The sequence below is a fragment of the Haemaphysalis longicornis genome, unplaced genomic scaffold (assembly GCF_048455015.1).
Source record: "Haemaphysalis longicornis isolate Haplotype H1 unplaced genomic scaffold, Haemaphysalis longicornis Haplotype H1 scaffold_6, whole genome shotgun sequence".
Classification (NCBI taxonomy): domain Eukaryota; kingdom Metazoa; phylum Arthropoda; class Arachnida; order Ixodida; family Ixodidae; genus Haemaphysalis; species Haemaphysalis longicornis.
In genome coordinates this window covers 54,867,322-54,886,159 of record NW_027526407.1, presented here as the reverse complement: position 1 = coordinate 54,886,159, position 18,838 = coordinate 54,867,322, and the positions used below count along the sequence as shown (strand labels likewise).

General features: G+C 50.5%; 1 protein-coding gene across 2 annotated transcripts in view; it reads right to left on the bottom strand.

Moving 5' to 3' along the window:
- LOC144142718 (catalase-like) overlaps positions 1-18,407 on the bottom strand; it is a 30,163-nt gene extending 11,756 nt beyond the window's left edge. The window contains exons 1-7 of one of the 2 annotated variants that reach the window (XM_077674387.1): positions 17,921-18,407; positions 11,157-11,287; positions 10,206-10,357; positions 5,178-5,359; positions 4,379-4,558; positions 1,706-1,897; positions 807-959 (exon numbers count right to left, since the gene is read on the bottom strand). In XM_077674387.1, coding sequence (XP_077530513.1) covers positions 807-959; positions 1,706-1,897; positions 4,379-4,558; positions 5,178-5,359; positions 10,206-10,357; positions 11,157-11,287; positions 17,921-18,160 — 1,230 coding nt within the window. In that variant the 5' untranslated portion in view covers positions 18,161-18,407. The remainder of the gene's footprint in view (positions 1-806; positions 960-1,705; positions 1,898-4,378; positions 4,559-5,177; positions 5,360-10,205; positions 10,358-11,156; positions 11,288-17,920) is intronic. The other variant, XM_077674385.1, reaches the window with a different exon arrangement.
- Positions 18,408-18,838: the final 431 nt, after the last annotated feature.

The window sequence follows — 18,838 nt, the reverse complement described above, 5'->3', positions numbered from 1 at the left end:
GGGCTCGCGATATAACCAGTGGATAAAGCAGTTTCTGTGTCTGTTAGTAGATGGCGCTGAAAAAATTGGTCGCGTATCGGCTCCTTTCGTTGCAAATGTCGACAAAAGACTATAGTCTTTGCCGAAATTTGCTAAGTAAATGCCTCTCTTCGCTTTCCCGCTCACCTCATGTTGTTCCTCTTGCGTCGCGCTCACTAAGGTAAACACGCTAAAGGTTTGCTCAAGTCAATTTACCGCCGTTCCACTGCTCCAGGCCGGCTGCCTCGATGCCGGCGCTGCCGTACGGCGGAGACGCGCGTGAATCGAACCGCGTTGTCCTAGTCCACGTGCATTCCTAGCAGAACGCGGAACCTATCTAGTGGAACCTCTCGTAACTGTTGCCGCTTGATTTATTAAAATGCCGCCAAAAGCTATAGTGGCACTGGCGACAGCAAGCGACAGTGTGAATTTTTTCTGCAGTTAATGTAGTATTTCATATTGCGAAAATAAAGCAACTATGAATTATTTTATAAAGGAATTCTGCAAATATCCCTCATGTATTGATTTGCTGCCTTATATTTGCGTAATTTCGTGTTCTTGTTCCACAATGTTGACAAGTATGAACATATAAACCGGACTGAAACGTTTAGATTTGACTGCGAGTATAAAAGACTATTGCGAAGACTTCGTTGCACTTTGGCCGGGTGGCTGAATAGAGTCACAGACAGATAAACAGACAGACAGACAGACAGACAGACAGACCAAAGGTCTTTCAACGTGTAGGCTGGATGTAACTTAATTAGAGAGTGCGATGGCGTTGCACAAACCTGGAGGACCTTGTCGGGGCTCGGCTCAATGCCTGGCACAAGGTTCGCTGGGCTCATGGCTATCTGCTCGACATCGGAGAAGTAGTTGGTGGGGTTCCGCTGCAGGACCACTTTGCCTACGGGAATCAGCGGGAACTCGGAGAGTGGCCACAACTGGAAACAACGAAGGAGAGGGATGGACGTTTTTCAAAGTGGGACGAAGCGGCCAAGGCGCACGCACGTTTTGGTCCAAGTGTTTGTACGACTGGGGAAACCGCCAGTTTCACGGCTGGTAGTTGCGCTGGGCCTCATTTTGTTCTGACTTAACTTGGTTTTTTAAAGATTCCACGTTGCGGGGGAGTGAAGTACGGACCACGTACTTGAGATTATTAAAAGTATCCAGTGATTCAACCGAACGCCCGTTGGCATGATGTACAATTGGCTTATACAGACCAATGGAAAAAACAGCGGGAACAAGACGGGTCTGAGAGTTAATGCATTAGCACGGACGCATGTCTTCGTACAATTTCGGTCCCGCCTTGTCCATGCTGAATTTCGTCTACATCGGCTACACATTGTCCAAAAATGAAGGTTAGAAAATTGACCTAAAGCGGTGCTTGGACCCTAGCTCACTTGACTGTTAACACATATATATCGTCCTTCATTTGGACTTAATGGTATAATTCTTTAAACCGCGTATACTGTCCACTGAACTCCTTTTTAGATAAGTAACCATGTTTAACACATGTGTAAGCTGCGCGGTTAATTTATATCGCACAAACCTTAATTATACGGCAAGAAATCTCTGCGAGCCCTCCGAACATCAGGGCAACGATGTCCTGAGCTCGAGGCAATTCCCAGGTGCCGAATCCTTGCGTAGTTGAAAGTTTTGCGCAAAATCGGTGAACATAAAAACTGACCTTGGTCACGTCAAACGGGTTGAAGGTCCAAGTCCTGGCCTGCTCGAGCGTCATCACTTGGATGTAGAAAGTCCAGGTCGGGTAGTCCTTGCCGGCGATGGAGTTGTAGAGGTCTCGAATATAGTAGTCGGGGTCCTTGGACGCAAGCTCCTCGGCCTCGCTCGCGGACAAGTTCCTGGATCCTTGGTCGTTCTGAAGAGGGAACAGTTCCGGAACAAAATTAAGTGCACGAAATTGAATGCGTGCATGCACAAGTCCCTTAATGCGTATGTGGGGTGTTCATAATGCGAACTTACCATTTGAGTCGGTATGTCTAAAATCTGGCACCGTGGACAAGACAGTGATAACAAAATAGCCGATGGCTCAGTAGATGAAAGAGCTAAAAGAATGCTCCGAGTGACGCCAAATTTATCAAAGTAGGGTGTGGTAATAAAACCGTGGGCCTCGACAACGCGAGACGAGCACACCTCCCCGAAGCAACAGACCTCGATGACTACCCGGCTAAGGGTGGTCCATTAGTCAGCTTCGTGGCCTTCGACTTAGAAGAGGTATAGCAGTTAAGTCGAGCAGCAAAGTCCGTTCCCGGTGGATACTGCTGACCAGCAGTCGACTGCAGGGCCCGACCTTTCTGGTGACCAGTGCGACGACGACTAGGGCAAAACATGGACTGCGGGATTAGGGTTAATTCCGCTCCCACTATCGTGTTCATTAAAATATTTTGTAGCGTAAGCTACACTGGCCGAGGTTGCGCAGTTTCGCGTTGCCCTTGACGGGCCGTGCTGTGCAAGCGCGAGGTGCATTGGGTTGGATTTGATTTGATTTGGAATTTGATTGGATTAAACTGGATTGTATTGGATTGGAGTACGGGTGTGTATGCGACGGCATTGACTTCTAAGTAATTTTAGAAAATTTTACGCCACTGTAAATTTAAAAGAATTAATTTTTAACCCACAAATCAATAAGATCGATATTATACAATTCGTAAAACTGCGAATAAATTATTATAAAGTGAAGATAATCTGATTGATTGATTGATTGATTGATTGATTGATTGATTGATTGATTGATTGATTGAGTGTAGGGTTTAACGCCCCGACGCAACGCAGGCGATGAGGCGCGCCGTAGTGGTGGGCTCCGGATTAATTTCGACCACCTGGGGATCTTTAACGTGCGCCGAAATCTTGTACACACGGGCGTTTTTGCTTTTCGCCTCCATCGGAAAAGCAGCCGTCGCGGTCGGGGATCGAACCCGCGACCTCGTGCTTATGGCGCCAACATTGCGTCACCTATCGGTACAACACCTCTTGACTGTAACGAGAACATTTCAAAATTTCTAAATTTTGAGGGGTTAGCGCACCAAAGCTACAATTGAAATACTAGGCGCGCCGTAGCGGAGGGCTGCGGAATAATTAAGACCATCTGGGGATCTTTAGGGTGTGCCAAATTCTCAACACATGGGCTTTTTGTAGCGTAAGCTACACTGCCCGAGGTTGAGCAGTTTCACGTGGAACTTGAAGGGCCGTGCTGCGCAAGCGTGAAGAACACTAGATTAAATTGGATTGGATTGGATTGAATTGAATAGAATTGGAAATCCAATCCAATTGGGGTAAGGGTGTGTAGAGAATTGGTTCTGCACATTCGCCGGTGTGCGCATTCCAGAGGAGTGACGTCATAGCCGCGGCAGACACTGGCGCCGGCGCGTGACCACCTGTTCGCCTCCGTTGCGCAGTAGCCAAGTCTGACGGTGCACCGGAGCCGCTTGATAGCCGTTTCGCATGGGTCCTGGAGAGCCGTGCTGAGCATGCGCGAGGAGCAGTGACTGGACCGGACCGGACCGGACCGCATTTGATTGTAAATCGTTTTAGCAGCAGTAAGCATGATAATCAACCTAATCCTAGACAACCAGGAAAGCTAAGAATAACCAGCTGAACCTTAGCTCACGCTACGTATATCCTGGCATAGCCGCGAGCTAAGTCACTGCTAATTTTTTTCGCTTTTACCCTTCATTATAAAAGCAAAACGGAAACTTATCGACGCAGTGACTACGCAACAGAATCATTAAGGTGATGCTGATATCGAGTGGCGCACAGTTGAGCAGGGTGACGTGGCGGGCAAGTGCATGGCGGTTACGGACTGGCGGACATGTTTGGTGCATCGCTTGCATCGGCAGGCGTTGGTGTCTTTGCTGCAAGGTTAGCTTTCGTTATATGGTTCGCTTTGCCTCAATGAGTTTCTTCCGCGCGGGTGGTGGCGGCGTTGTGAAGAATTCTGGAAACAAACAAACAAAAACAAACAAAGAAACAAAACAAAACAAATAAAAACAACAAAAACAAAAACAACAAAAACACACAAACACACACACGCACACACAATACCTTCACAGTAAAAGCCGTACGGAACGTACAGTCGGGATCAATTTGAAGGTGATCGCGGGAGTATCGAATAGTGGGCCTTTTAGGCTGCATAGTGGCCGATTTGAGGACTTTGGATGTAAAGATAGCGCTGCCTTCTTCCTCTCGTAGTCTACTGCATGATCATACAACCATGATGCAACCCTTAACATGGCCCTAAATAGTGCTTGTTTTTTTTTTTTTTTTTTTTTTTTTTTTGCCACTGGAGCGATCACTTTCAAATTGTTCCCGCCTGTGTATACATCCGCATCCGCGGACCGACCTTGACGTGAAACTTGCAGTAGACGGTTGTCCCGTCAGCGTTGACCAGCTTGAAGGTGTGGCAGCCGAACCCGTCCATGTGTCGGTAGCCATCCGGTATGCCTCGGTCGGAGAAGACGTACATGAAGGCGTGCGTGTTCTCTGGACGGAGGCCGAAGAAGTCCCAGAACATGTCCGCGTCCTGCAAACGCAATGTAGCTGTAAGGCGCCATGCAGTGTGTCGCCTGAGATGTGCGTACTTACGTCGCCTGAAGAACATAGAAAGCGGACATTTCCTATGGCGAGAGGCTTCCCATATCAACGTGCAACAAGTACACACCGCTCCAATGATTGATTGATTGATTTATAGGGTTTAACGCGCCGACGCAACGCAGGCGATGAGGTGCGCCGTAGTGGAGGGCTCCGGATTAATTTTGACCACCTGGGCATCTTTAACTTGCGGCGAAATCTCGTACACACTGGCGTTTTTGCTTTTTGCCTCCATCAGAAAAGCGGCGTCCGCGGCCGGGAATCGAGCCCGCGACCTCGTGCTCAGCTGCAGCGCAACGCCTTAGTCACTGAGCCACCGCGGCGGGTCACTCCGCTCCAATGAATTGGTCACACGTCTAATGCAAATGGGAATACCTGCGGTTAAGAAGTACGGTCAGCGCCACATACACAATAATATTTCCTGTTCAACTTCGCGCGCGTCTGCGGACCAACGAGCACAGTAGGCCTATAGTATGTGTCATCTGTAAAGTAGATGGTCGTTACTCAAAGAAAAAAAAAAAAAAGATTCAGTGCAAGAGCATAAAAATCACCTTCAGGTGGGTCACAGGGTTTCTGTTCTGGCTGTGAACCAGACTTGGAAACAGGAGCGGGTCCCGGATGAAGAAGACCGGCACGTTGAGACCCACCAGATCCCAGTTGCCTTGGTCCGTGTAGAACTTGATTGCAAAGCCGAGAGGACTACGAATTGTGTCCGCAGAGCCACTTTCACCAACTGGGAAATAGCAGAAACCCGCGAGTGTTTATGGACCCTCCCCTCATCGCACACCCAGCGGCCCTCTCTCGTGCATCCTTGGACTGAAGGACCACTCAGTGAACAGCTCAGTCAATTTGTCCACTAACACCATCACCGCCGGAGTGCGCCCCGCTATTCACCTCTGACAATGAGAACCCGAATTTTAACGAAGGATTGATATGCCATGAACGTAACGCTGCCCATTTCCGTTTAAGGCGAACGCCTAAAGGGCCTCGTTGTGCGAAATTGTCGCTGTTAACCGGCACAGATAAATGGCCACCGCTTAAACTGCAAAAACACATGTGGGCTGTATGGGAATTGAACCCGGGTCTTCAAAAAGGAGCCCAGTGCATTACGATGGCGATGGTTACGATGTGGCTATGCCCTCGGTATAGCCCGTCGCCACAGTGTAAAAACGCGGCGTAGCCAAAAAAACTCTTCCAAACAAAAACGAATAAGGAGCAAACACTACAGAGACCCCAACGTCGTAGCCCCGATCCATCCTGCCACCCTTGTTCCAGCCGCCTCTCCACCGCAACGCCCCATTTAGTCACCAGACTTCTAAGCGTCGTTTAACGTTGTTCACAGCTGCAGCGCTTCAGCCTCTTCGGACGCGAGAACTGCTGACTGGGTCCAGCTCAGGGTTTAGAGGACGACGTGGCTGGTGGTCTCTTCGGCCACCCCACTCATGGCGTAAGTCGTGTCGAGCTCGGCAGTAAACTTCGCTCGCCACACAAGTGTCCGCAGCACGCTGAGGCGGGCCTCTGCCAACAGGCCACTGTCCAGACAATGAATGCTTGATCGACTTTATTTAGAAATAGGCCTGAGGCCCTAGGGGATTATTGGAAGATGAGGGAAGGGGAGTCGAAAGCCCCAATGAAAATTAAGTCTCATGTGCCCTATTTATAAAAAAAACTTCTCCCGGCCGATGGGAGTCTTCGTGGCACTATACAGGTCCCTACAGGACTTCGCCTTTGCTCCTCAGAGTCACTCCCTTGTATCCCCCTTTGTCGCCTGAGCCCGAATCCTGGCCACCATCGTGCTCGCGAGCTCTGGGGCAGGTGACACGATCGACGCAGGCGGTACCTCCAAACGACGGCGCACGTTTGCCGTCCGTCGGGTCCAACGTGTCGATATCCCAGCATAGATAATGGGGGATGAGTGTCTGGTGGGCCAGGTTAGTATCGGGAAACTGGGGAAGCCTCTCATCGTAGCTCATTTTCGCCACAAGTGCCTCCCGTGCCGTAAACGACGATTAACAAAGGTTTCCCTGGATCCACTCCACCGGAGTGTTCTTGGGGACGCCCAAGGCCAACCTACCAGCGTCCCTCTGCCGCCTCGAAAAATTAACGTGTTCCAGCAGAGAGGAACAGCGTGGCATTGGCGTAGGTCGGCCCCGGCACAGCCACCATTTTGCACATCGCGCGCAGCACCTCGTATCGGTTGAATGCCCGAAGTGCCTGGCGGCCCAGAAACTCTGCATATGGCGGCTTTGGTCTTTATGAGCCGCTCGTGCGTCGCCACGCCAAGACCCGTGCTGAGGTGTGCATCGTGCCACCCTACAGTGCCCATGTCCTCTTTTGGCCCTTTTGGTGTTGCAGTCGGTACCCTCCACTCCCCCGAAACTCCAACCGGTGCATCACTTCCGCCACGTACAACATAAAGAGGAGTGGAGAGAAAGGACAGCCCTGTTGCAGACCACGCGGTATTCAATCGGCGCCGAGGCCTCGCCACCCCATTCGATTTGTGCCCTGATGTGCCCGCACAGCGGCCGGAGCAGGTCGACGTCCGACTTATTGACCAGGCCACGTTCCTCACCCGATCGTAGGCCCTCGATGTATCCAGGAACGACACAGAGCGGGTCTGCATGGCGATTGATTGATTGATTGCCGACGCAACGCACGCGATGAGGCGCGCCCTAGTGGAGGGCTCCGGATTAATTTTGACCACCTGTGGATCTTCGTACACAAAGGCATTTTTGCTTTTCGCATCCATCAGAAAAGTGGCCGGGAGTCGAACCCGTGTCCTCGTGCTCAGCAGCACAACGCCTTAGCCACTGAGCCACAGCGGCGGGTGTCTACAGGGCGATCTCTATGCACTGCTAAGGACAAACAAGCTGTTCTCAATGCGTCCGCCGACCCGGAAACCTTCCTGCAGCTCCCCCAAGACACCGTTGGATTCCGCCCAGCGCTACAGCCGGCTCTTCGCGAACTGCGTGGTACAACACTGGAGCGATGGCTATACGTCTGCTGTTGTTGAGGTCCTTAACATCCCAGGTGCCTTTGTGCGAAGGGCGAACTCTGCTGTGCTTCCAGTCCCGAGTGATCCGGGCTTCCATTAGGACCTGCGACAGTAGGTCCCCCACCCGCGCTTTCACTTTCCGTCCCAACGCCTTGACGAGACTCATGGAGATGTCATCCACCACCGAAGCCGCCCCGCGTCCACTCTTCGTGCAGCTTGCAAGAATTCGCGGTCCGTCGGTGCCAGTCGCAGGACGGCTGGCATAGCGCTGTCGTCGTTACCGCACTAGTTTCCCGTTACCGCACTAGGACTGCTACCTTCTCTGCACCCTTTCCGCGTGCTGTGGAGGACTGGAACGACCTCCCAAACCACGTCGTCACAATCACCTGCCCATCAACTTTCACTAAAAATGTAACGACTCATCTCTGTCAGTGATACCTTATGGCAATGTATATATCCACCCCAATGTAGCAATTTTTTGTACCTTGTATACGCCCCTTATGTAGCAAAAGTTTTTTATATCCTGTATACCAACCCCTTATGTGGCAAATGTTTTTGATACCCTGTATATCCACCCCTTATGTAATACCCCCTGTGGGGTCTTTAAGGAAATAAAATATGATGATGATGATGATGATGATGGTAGTGCTCCCCATCCTCTCTGCCACCCGTTTGCCGGTGTCGCTCGCTGGTACCTCCGTGTCCTTGTACCGCTGGAGCGTTCGCAGCCATTTTTCCAGAAAAGGCACGCAGTCCACTCCCTTAGTGTCTGCTCGCCCGCTGATGAGCGAGTTTTGCTCTGCGGAGCCGTTCTACTCCCCGCTTGAATATGGCGCCAGAAACGCTGAGAAGCCCGCCTCCCCGCGTGCTGTAGGTCGGCCAGGAAACGTTGGTTCAAATCGGCTGTACGTGATTGGACCAGCGCCGCCGCTTCTCACTTACGCGCTAGAAACTCCACCCACGCACTTGCTGTGGCCTCACGATCCTTGTGCTTAATCAGCTGCCGGTGCAGACGGCTAGCTTCACGTCGCGCTTAATGGCCACCGCCACTTCGGCCGTCCACCCCGACTTCACCCGGTGCCAACCTTTCTTCTGTGACGGGCAATGCACCAGTGCTCCGTGGAAAGCAACTAGCATCTGCTCGTAAGCCGCAATTACATCCATCCTATTTTACAACACGGACGCCAGCATTCTAGGTGACGTTTGCTCAGTCGTCGTGACCCACTTTTAGGGGGCCGTGGAACCCTCTTCTGATATTGGCCAAAGACGAGGCGAAGACGGTTGTGGTCGCTGGCCAGATTACCTTCCCCGCCCTGGTCTATGACCATTATGTCTAAAGGCTCGTATAGCTTCTCAGACACCAGGCAGCAGTCCATGCATGACGTCCCATCACGTACCGCCCACGTGACCGCCTCTATGCACTTGTCTGTCAGGTTGACTAAGACCGAACTCCCTCTCCTCATCATGTTCAGCGGCGGCCTTCATTGGTGCGCGGGCCATCCAGCTCTTCCACGTGGGAATTAAAATCCCCCACTCTCATGACTTCGTACCGACTGCGGAGCTCTTGCAGTTTGCACTGAGGCAGGCACCTATCTGCTCGTTCTTCTCACGCTGCTCCTGCGTCCACCAAGTGGCCAAGGCCACTGGTTTGTCTGCTGCTCTGCCAGGTAGCCACTCCTGGCAGGTACGCCCTTCTCTCGTCCATTGATGGGGACCCACCCACAGGCATCCTATCCCGCCTCATCGCCTTTCATTGGCGTGTCGGTTGCACCCCTCCCAAGGCTTTTCCAACTGTGCTGGGGGGACTTTCCCATCCCGGAGGTGCGTCTCGACTACTGCAGACATCGCGAGTTGATAAGCCCGCATTTCCTTCGTGCGATTACCATTGCGCGACTTCCTCATGTTGTCAGCGTTGGAAGCGGATACAGCCTGACAGGAGAACCTGACGGAACGCGAGTGGAACAGGTCCAACACAACCGCGCCGAACTCCGTCTGGCCAGACTGTGGCGTGTGTAACCAGTCTGACTGCTCAAGTAATTCGCGCCAGAGAACCAAGAAAAAGGAGAGAGAAGAAAGACGTGAAGACGTTGTAGAAGTAAAGAGCCTGTCGAAGCAATTGGCGCGAAAAGACAAGTAAACGGAAGCGAATACCGACGCAAATATGAGGTCGCATTAAAGAAGTCGACAAGTGTCCCCACGCTTCCGCCAGCCGGTCACTGCCACTCATTCGAGAATTCGTTAACAGAGAACCCGTGAAAGTGGCAGAAGTAGACTGGAGTTTATAAGACTATAACAAGAACACCCAACGACGATATTTACCAGGATGGCAAGTTGGGCGCGTTGGTGTTGATTAATCTTGAAAATTGGCGCGGAAAGACGTTGACTAAGAAGAGAAATACACAGGACGACGCGCTACTAGCAACTGGCAACATTTATTATATTTATTGGTCGCCATATATATTTCTGTTTCTTAATAAATGTTGCCAGTTCCTAGTAGCGCGTCGTCCTGTGTATTTCTCTTCTCAGTCAACGTCTTTCCGCGCCAATTTTCAAGATGATATTTATCAGAAAGATGTGTACGCACTGGCCTGCGAAAAGCGAACCGCCACCGAGGTTTTCTTCCCGACGTGGTCGAAGAGTGAGGCCCTGGTGTAGTTGGTGATGTCATGGATCACCTCGAAGTACCCGAAGGCTCCGGCCCCTTTGGGATGCGCCGCGCGCTCGGGAATGCGCTCCCTAGAGGGAATGAAAACAAGTGGCGGGAATTTCGAATGCTCATCGGAGCACAGAGTTTAAAAACAGAATATGGGGGCGGAATACTATACAGTGCAGCAGATAACTATTATATAAATAATCAAAAATTCTAGTGTTCCACAGCTGGACAAATTGTCGGTCTACTTGCCTCTCAGTTCTGTCAACATCCAATGAGAAACTAAAACGAAACTATGAACTTTCGAGAACGTCGAGGACGGCTACCAAATTTTCAGAGATCGCTTTTTATTGACGAAAGGTAGGGGGAGGGGATGCTTACCTCCGTTTTTTTCACCACAAGTGTGGATAAGTGAACATGCATAAGCGGGTGTAATGGTCTGTTTAGGGGCGGTATTCCCGTATTTTGTCCCTTTTGTGTCCCTTTCAAAAGTGACCCTTTTGAGGGAGCCCTGATTGGCTAAAAGCGAACACCCGGATGTGACGCCATGCAAGCACGGCGGAGCTATGAGCCGTGGCTACTCGGAGCAGACGATTTGGAGCAGACGATTTTTCGTCACCTTAGTGTTGGTTCGCTCGCGGAACACTAAACACATAAAAGATACTCTGATACGGTTTCAGTTTTTTAAAATGCGTTTGCAAGAACCCTTACGGTATGTGAATCAAAGGCCCACTGCTTAACCGGAAGTACGTCACGATGAAAGGGACGCAAAAGGGACGTTTTCAAAAGGGACAGTTACGAGAATACCGCCCCTGGTGTATAGCCTCTCCGTAAAAGTGATATCTCGTTTAAAACACGTTTAAGAACGGCGACAAGCGAGCTTACCGGTCAAAGTGGGCCATTTCATCGAGGAACACGAAGTCCTGGAGTAGCACGGGCCCGCGAGGACCAGCAGTGAGGACATTACTTTTGTCGCCGACAGGAGCGCCCCAGGACGTCGTCAGCCGTTTGGGTCTCTGAAAGAACGTGTCGGGAATTCGCAAAGATAATAAGTAATGATTCCTCTTTTGGAAACGTTGGTAAGAACACAGAACAAGCGTACAGACAATCTTTTTTTATATTGTCTTCCTCTAACTGACTGGGGTAATGGACCGGATTGCGGATTTTCTTTCGCGCTTATACACAAGTCCAGCGCTTCGAACGTGATGCAGAACTTAAGTTAAACTAGGTAATAGCGTGCTCGCCGCACCTAACCTAACCCTCACTGACCCAAAAGGTACCAACCAATCTTTATTTACCTAAACAACAGGTGGACCAATTCAAGAGAACATCTTTAGCAAAATTACGAAACTTGGCAAAAAGAATTCAGAGCTTCTACATTCTGTGAAGACTGAAGCCAGCGAAGCTATAGCTATGGTGGGTTTTCGAAGGCTCGATGCCCCTCCGCGTACTTCTTCAAACCGAACAGCGACGATCCTTCAATTCCCGCACTTCTTCCTCGGACCGAATGACCCCCGTCGTTTATCTGTTCCCTGCACCCCAAACGTCGCCGAAAGATGACGTAAATGTCTCCTCTCCCCCTCTCACGCTCGTCCCCTTCTGCCGAGCACGTCCTTCGATGAACGCGGTGGAGTTTTGCTATAGTTAATTCAATTTTCCCGCGTTCCACTGCTCTCGTGCCATCTATTGGAACCTTTCGGTACTCTTGGACTTGGAAGGACGACACGAGGTCTCCTGTGAGGTCTCGGCACGGGAGAAGACCGTTTTGTACTTTTGGGTCAAAACATTTTCAAGGCATAGTTTTACTTGCCATCGAAAAAAAATCAAGCCCGCATCTTTTTTTAATTAAAGGAACACTGCCAGTACGAGTTATGTGCCTAATGTTTTCAGCTTGAACGACTGAAGCTAACTACCACGGAAAGGACTACTTTAAGACAGCTAGGATATGCGATGCCAACCATGCAAGACCACAAGACACTTGTTCCATTACAGATTCGAAAGCAGATTCGAGTCCCACCGACACCGCGAAACACGCACCACGTTCATAAGAAGGCACGCCGCATCGCTAGAACTAAAGCCGTGAATGCCAAGTGTGGAAGTAGCCGTATATCCAAATCAACCAGTACACGTCGTGTGCGTTGAGTCAGGAAATGACAGCTATGACTGTACGTACAACCTCAACCGAAGCTGTAGAGAAGTTGCGATTTCCCTGGCTGCCATGACCAGCAAGGACTTCATCACAATACTAACTGGCTCGCAAGCGGGATGGCGCCTCTCTCAACCAGCACTGACCATTCTAAAAACCATTGCAGAGCTACCTGAGATGGAAATCGTCTGGGTTTGTGGGCATGCCGGCGCGTTCATGCAAGGGGCCATTACCCGAGACGGAATGTTCTCCGCTGACATCAAAACGGACCCCATTCCCCGGCATTCAGACGTCCTGGAACATTATAGGCTTGGCAAAAATAAATTCCCACCGCCTCATCCTCCGTTAGCCAGAGAAGAAGCCACCACTCTCCGGCGATTGCAGCCAAATTCCTATCCCTTCAGCTCCCTCCTCCATTCTATCTACCCCACCCAGTATCCCTCCATTTGCAATTTCTGTCCAACGCCCGGCACCCTGTACCGCCAGGTATGGGAGTGCCAACAAACTCCAAATCTACCCCCTATCCCCTTCCCATCTTTTGAGCAGTGGATGGCTCGTCTGGTTGATCCGGACCTTGGACACCAGCAGGAATTGGTAAAGAGGTCCTGGACGGCAAGTGGCAGCCTGGGTATCCCGAAATAAGGATGGCCTCCACCGTGCGAGTGCCCCGTCATCAGCACTTACGCTCAATAAATGTTTATTCTCCACCTCCTCCTCTTTTTGCTCAACTATGTTGACACGTGTGAGGTATGGTACGAGATTTAGCGTTTAGGAAAAGCTTTAGCTGTATAACTTGTCGTTTCAGATCTTTTAAAACTTGTGAAAGAGGCGTCGGCGGTGGGGAGGAGGAAAATTGCTGGTCCACGTCCACAGAGACAATCTGCTGGATCGGAGCCATGTACAGTCGTCAAAACTGTTAACAACAAAACACGAGGTGCCTGCCTACGCACAGAGTGGAAGCTCACGATAGCTACAGCCGCATCTGTAGCTATCGTAGCTCGCGATGCTGCCCTACTGCACTCGGGTGCTGCAGCGCATGCGTACAGCCTGGCTTAGCAGCCCGAGCGCTATCGCAAGCTGCCGCTCTGTATATACGCTGGCACCTCGTTCTTTGTTGTACAGCTTGTACTGTACCGTACTGTTGTACCGTACAGCTTCGCCGTAAAAATGTTAGATTGGTTGGGACTCGTATTCCGGCCGCTAGCGTAACTACCCGCAACTTTTCTTTCCCTCTATTTCGGACAGCGAATATCTTGTAGCTGACGAAGTCGTGATGATGCAGGGCTGGGATGCTAACTTTTCTTGCGGAAACAGGGCTAGTAGAGGTCATGTGAACTCTCTGAATATATACCTTTTATATATGTGTCCATCTCCCCTCCTCCTCCCCCTTTTTTATTTTTCTCTCTCCCTATTTTATCCTGTCATCTCACTGTATTCACCCCTATCTGGAGTAGAAAGCCCTACTGTTAGTGGGGCTGACGTCTTCAGCTTTCATTAAAGCTTCTCTCTCCATCTCTTAAAAGAACCGGGGGAGGATGGAAAACGGGCCCGTAGATGGCGCTAGGTGTAAAAGGAAGTGTCTGGCTTGTACCCGTGTGGGAACGGAAGGTCGCGAGCGGACGACCTTAAACGGTCCTCAAAAGAGGAAACAGCCTGTTATTTCATCCACTTTACGGTTTGGCCACTGCCAACGTGACGGAGCGGGCTCGAATCCCCCTTTTTAATTCTAAAAAATTCAAATTACTATTTTCACGCTCAGAAGCTTCAGAGGCTATATGCGGCGCGCCGAGTCGCGATTGACGCCGACCGGAGCGGACTTCCTCCTTTTGGGCATTGCGAACGGATTTAATGGATGGAAGCATAGGGTAGGCCGACATCGTACGTGGTTGGTAATAGGCCAAAAATGGGCAATATTTATCTAAATGCATATAAATACACAGGGCATCCAAACCCCGAAAGGTGGGAAGGGAGAGAGACGCGCATGCTGTAGCAGTGGACTCATTTTCGCGACCTAGCTATTTTCGCGACCTAACTATTTCTGGTAAGCGTGGAACAGAACAGGAAGGAGAAATGAAGATGTTAGTATCTCACTGAACACAGGACGGCCGACAGTGTGAAGCCTATGGGACCCCATGTAAATGCCCCATAGCGGAAAAGGCCATAGCAATAATGGATTTTTGCGTGGCTGCGCAGCAGATGCAAGGAGGAAATGGCTAACTGTTTGAGGACAGACATAATTGAGTTCAAGGTGTAAAATACATTTTTAGGTGCATGCAAAGCGCCGGCAAGCATGACGGTTGAGATGACGCAGTCGCCTTTATATCCTGTGAGCTCCATGTAAGTACAGCAGAAACCAGAAGACACAAACCAAAGCGCTCGCTGACATCTTATGCAACCATTCTCTTCCCTGGCAAAGTTTGGTACCTAGAGATACCACTAACAGATTTTGACATGGTTTTAGAACTCCTAACGCCATTCTCTTTGCATGTGTGCATGCCATGACAGTTCTGCAAAGTGTCTAAGCTGTGAACTAGATTCATCGATACATTAATTGTGCATGCGTAGCAGAGCTTTTCTTTTATGTCACAGATTTTACGGTAAAAGCTACGCGCGCTCCCGTGTTCATATTCAAAAAGCAAAAACAAGAGCAAATACTGGTGACAAGGAAAGATTAGGACAAGCGACCGGTACCGCAGCAGCAAACTAAAGAAGCGTAGGCTGCTTTACAGGGGGGATTAAAAGAAATGCGAACAACGGAGCGCACAGCCTCCTACGCATGCTGCACCGCCTGGCTGCAAAAAGACAGTAAATTGCGCGCATGCGCACTTCTTTGAGAGCGTTTGAGAGTGTGGCCTACATTTAGAGGAAATGCTTGATCAATAAGCGACGCCAGTCGTTCATTCTGAGGCGCCTTTTCACGCTGTGTCGCCTCTGAGCAGGATGATCGTTAAAGAAAATACTGCTATACTTGGTTACAACTCAAGAACGGCACTACCTCATGTAGTGTATCACTCCGTCAAAGCGCCGGACCCGTGACGTCAGTGCGCGCGCGTTTCGAAAGGTGTTTGCTATACGTGATATCGTCTGCCTTGTCTAACGCAGTTTCTTTGTCGTCACTGGAGTCGTTTAAAAGCATATTAAGTCCAAAAAATCACGGGAACGACTCACGCCATGTTCAAAATATTCCCAGTAACGACCTACTTGCGCCGCGCAGGTAGGTCCCACTCTTAAACTCCGGGAAAGAACTACGCATGCGCGTAGTTCACAGACAGTGCAGCCAGACGGTGCGCTAAGAAACTCTATGGGTGCGGCATGAGTCGGAGGCTGTGTGCTCCGTTGTTCGTATTTCTTTTAATCCCCCCTGTACAACACAGTCCCCTGATTGTAAAGATGGCTGGGTAGGCGGTACTTGCTTGCCAAGGAAATTTTATTTTCAAGCCGTGAAAGAAAGGATGAAACATGGCCCCATGCTTGTCCTAGATAACGAGCAGCCTCATCACCATGAGCTCGAATGTGGACTTCTGATATGGCTGCTTTCGATCTACATCTGAAGCCGGACATGTCTGTTTCCCGCCTTCGGAAGGAAGGCCTGTAATGAATAGCTTCATGAGCTCCCAGTTTCCCCTTTCGCTATATTGCGATAGTCGACAACATGGAAGAAACTTAATGTGAGATACCACTTTGCAAATCTCCAATTCAGATGAACCGCGACCTGCCTACACGGCTCATTTTGTTGTTTTCTCGCCGAGGAATTTTTATTACTCAGGGGCCCTTTAAAGGAGTACTGACACGAAATTTTCGTGTTACGTTTTTTTCGCTGCTATGCGTGCCTACCAGCCCACTAATCATGGAATGACAGATTAGACGGTCGAGCGCAGCGTAAACATTCATTTACGGCGTCGTTTATTCGTGCCAGTTTCGGTTTCGATTGAAAAACGCCGAGCGGCCGCCATAACAGGGTGTATCACATGACGTCACCATTCTTGTGGCATCGCTGCCTCTCGAAGCGCGCGCGAGCGAGCGCACGCGCGCGCCCACACCGGCCGAGGTCTTCGCCGTCCCCACAGGCCCGGGCAGCATGACGTCAGTCCCAAAACCATGACGTGTACACACGCCCGAGCAGCGCGCGCCAACCACAGCCAGCGCGTCGGCTTTGTCACGGGAGCCCCGACGTCGGCAGTTTGGGGCAAGTAGCCCATAATGTCATGTCGGCCCGCTCTGGGCTTTCTTGTGCGGGCGAAGATTAAAATGGATTTTAAATATGTTTCGCTGAACTGTTGCTGTTGAAACTTACTGGGAGATATCTCCTGATAAAAAGGAAGCGTTTTACATAGCTATCACAGCTTTGAAATTTCGTGTCAGTACTCCTTTAACGTCTCTCGCGCACTACCTATATGGCCCGGAGTGACGACGCTGCCGAGCTTGCAATGACACCCCGTATACACATCATGTGGAACTACACTCACAACATTATATTTCAACGAGATGTCACAAACAAGGCAAGCGTCACCTTTACGCCAAGTTCACAAGACTGGGCCGGGGTATAAGCGCAGGTTGAGAGCTGTCCACATTGAGAACCTTCTTGGAAGGCAGTGTACTTGATTGCTTTGCGTGACCCTTCGTTCCCTTATAATTTTTACGTCGTTTCCAGCTTCCTTTTACCTCATTGTCCCCGAAACACAAATCTGTGTAAGAGCTCAAGATGGTGCGAATGAACGCTTAATTACTTGGAGCGGTCGTTTAATTCGCACCCGCGCCATGTAAATGGCTTTGACCGCATTGGTGACTCGAAAGGCAGAACTTGTGTAATTAGTGGACGGTGGCCTCGGATTCGAAACCGGACCAGGACGAACTGTTTCAACCGGGAAAGCTGCACATATATCCGCTGCCATCTAATTGTGTTATACGGTAAATCCTCATTTACTTCCTCAGGCACAGTTCCCTCCAGCCATGGGAGGATCGGGAGCGTTGTTCTGTTCAGGTTTTGATACATGCGCAGTTTCTGTGTACCTTTACTGCAGGGGTGTTCCACTGATACAAGGAACTACGGAGTTAGCGGCTGGTGGGCGCCCAGAAGAGAATATGTCATGTGGAACGTTAAGTGCTTCAGTCGTGCCGAAGAGTAACGTTTCGACGCACAACCTCTCGCTTTAAGTTTACGAGGCACTGCGCTTTGAAGAGCATAGGTCACTCGTTCCCGCGTTTCCTTTCAACCGAGGATCTCGCTGCGCGTACAGAACCCACAACCGTAACGCAGCGTTACCTCTGGAAGGAGTGAGAAGTACTTTGGGCCTCCAGCGAGAAGGCTGCCGCTCGTCACATGGCTTCCTGGGATAGGGAACCACTCCCGCTTCATCGGCTCAACAAAACGTCTTTTTACTACTACTACTACACTGTTGTCGCAGGCAAGGGCTCTGACGATTCACTCCCACAGAGCGGTTGCTCGCGCATAACGGAAGCAAAAGCCACAGCGGAAGCCAACGTGCAAGCCAACACTGCTCACCTTGTGCTTCTCCGCGTAGTCCTTGAGTTGGTCCGACGCCCAGTCGTGGCTCGAGGCGTTCCTGTGATGGCATGACGAGTGACCAGGGCAAAGAGGGTCCGGGGTTGTAGCAGCGGCCGCAAATCCGAGGGAAAGCACGAAACATGTGACGATGGCCCGCATCACGAAAATCGCGGATCCGTGAGTTGGACGAGAAAGATGAGAGCTTTCGTCTCCTAGACGCGTATTCGCCAACTGCATGCTTGGTTGCTGCACCGAACCTGCCAAAGTGACGAGCGCTCCGCCCTGTGTCTATGCTCCGGTGTGTTCCTGCCCGAATGCGCTGTAACCCTCTTCTAAAGCGCGCAACCCCGTCGCATGCGCACAGGCCGGCACGTTTTATCATTCGTGGATACAACCGCCGACGTTAAGTTAACCGATAATGTGGGCTGTATAAATTTAGCATGGACGGACTGACGGGCCCGTACGCAATGGTTTTTGTTTGAAGATTTTGTTCCACGTAATCTCAAATAACGTTGTGCGGTGAAGAATTATTGGGAGAGGAGGGAGGGATAGCGTTGCGGAACAACATAGGGGTCGCATTCACAATCGAAAGACTCGGTGGACCGGCGCATGCATAGTACGACTTGTCTATTGCTATAACGCTCCTTCGTCTTGGAGTTTAGCACGGCTGGAGCGGTGTACGAGCGGTGTGAGAGAAAGTCCGTGTTGTGAGGTGCTCACGCATTCCTAAATGTCCCCCAAACGATATTGCCATATTTTTTTCTTTTTGAATTGGCGGTCGACCACGCTTACGAGTGGAAACAGCGTTTGTTGGAAAACGGTGCCTCCTAGATAGCTTTCCCGTGAAATGCGCCCAACTTATTTGAACGAGCATGCATATGTCGCTTGGAAAGACAACAGGTTGTCGTTTTATGG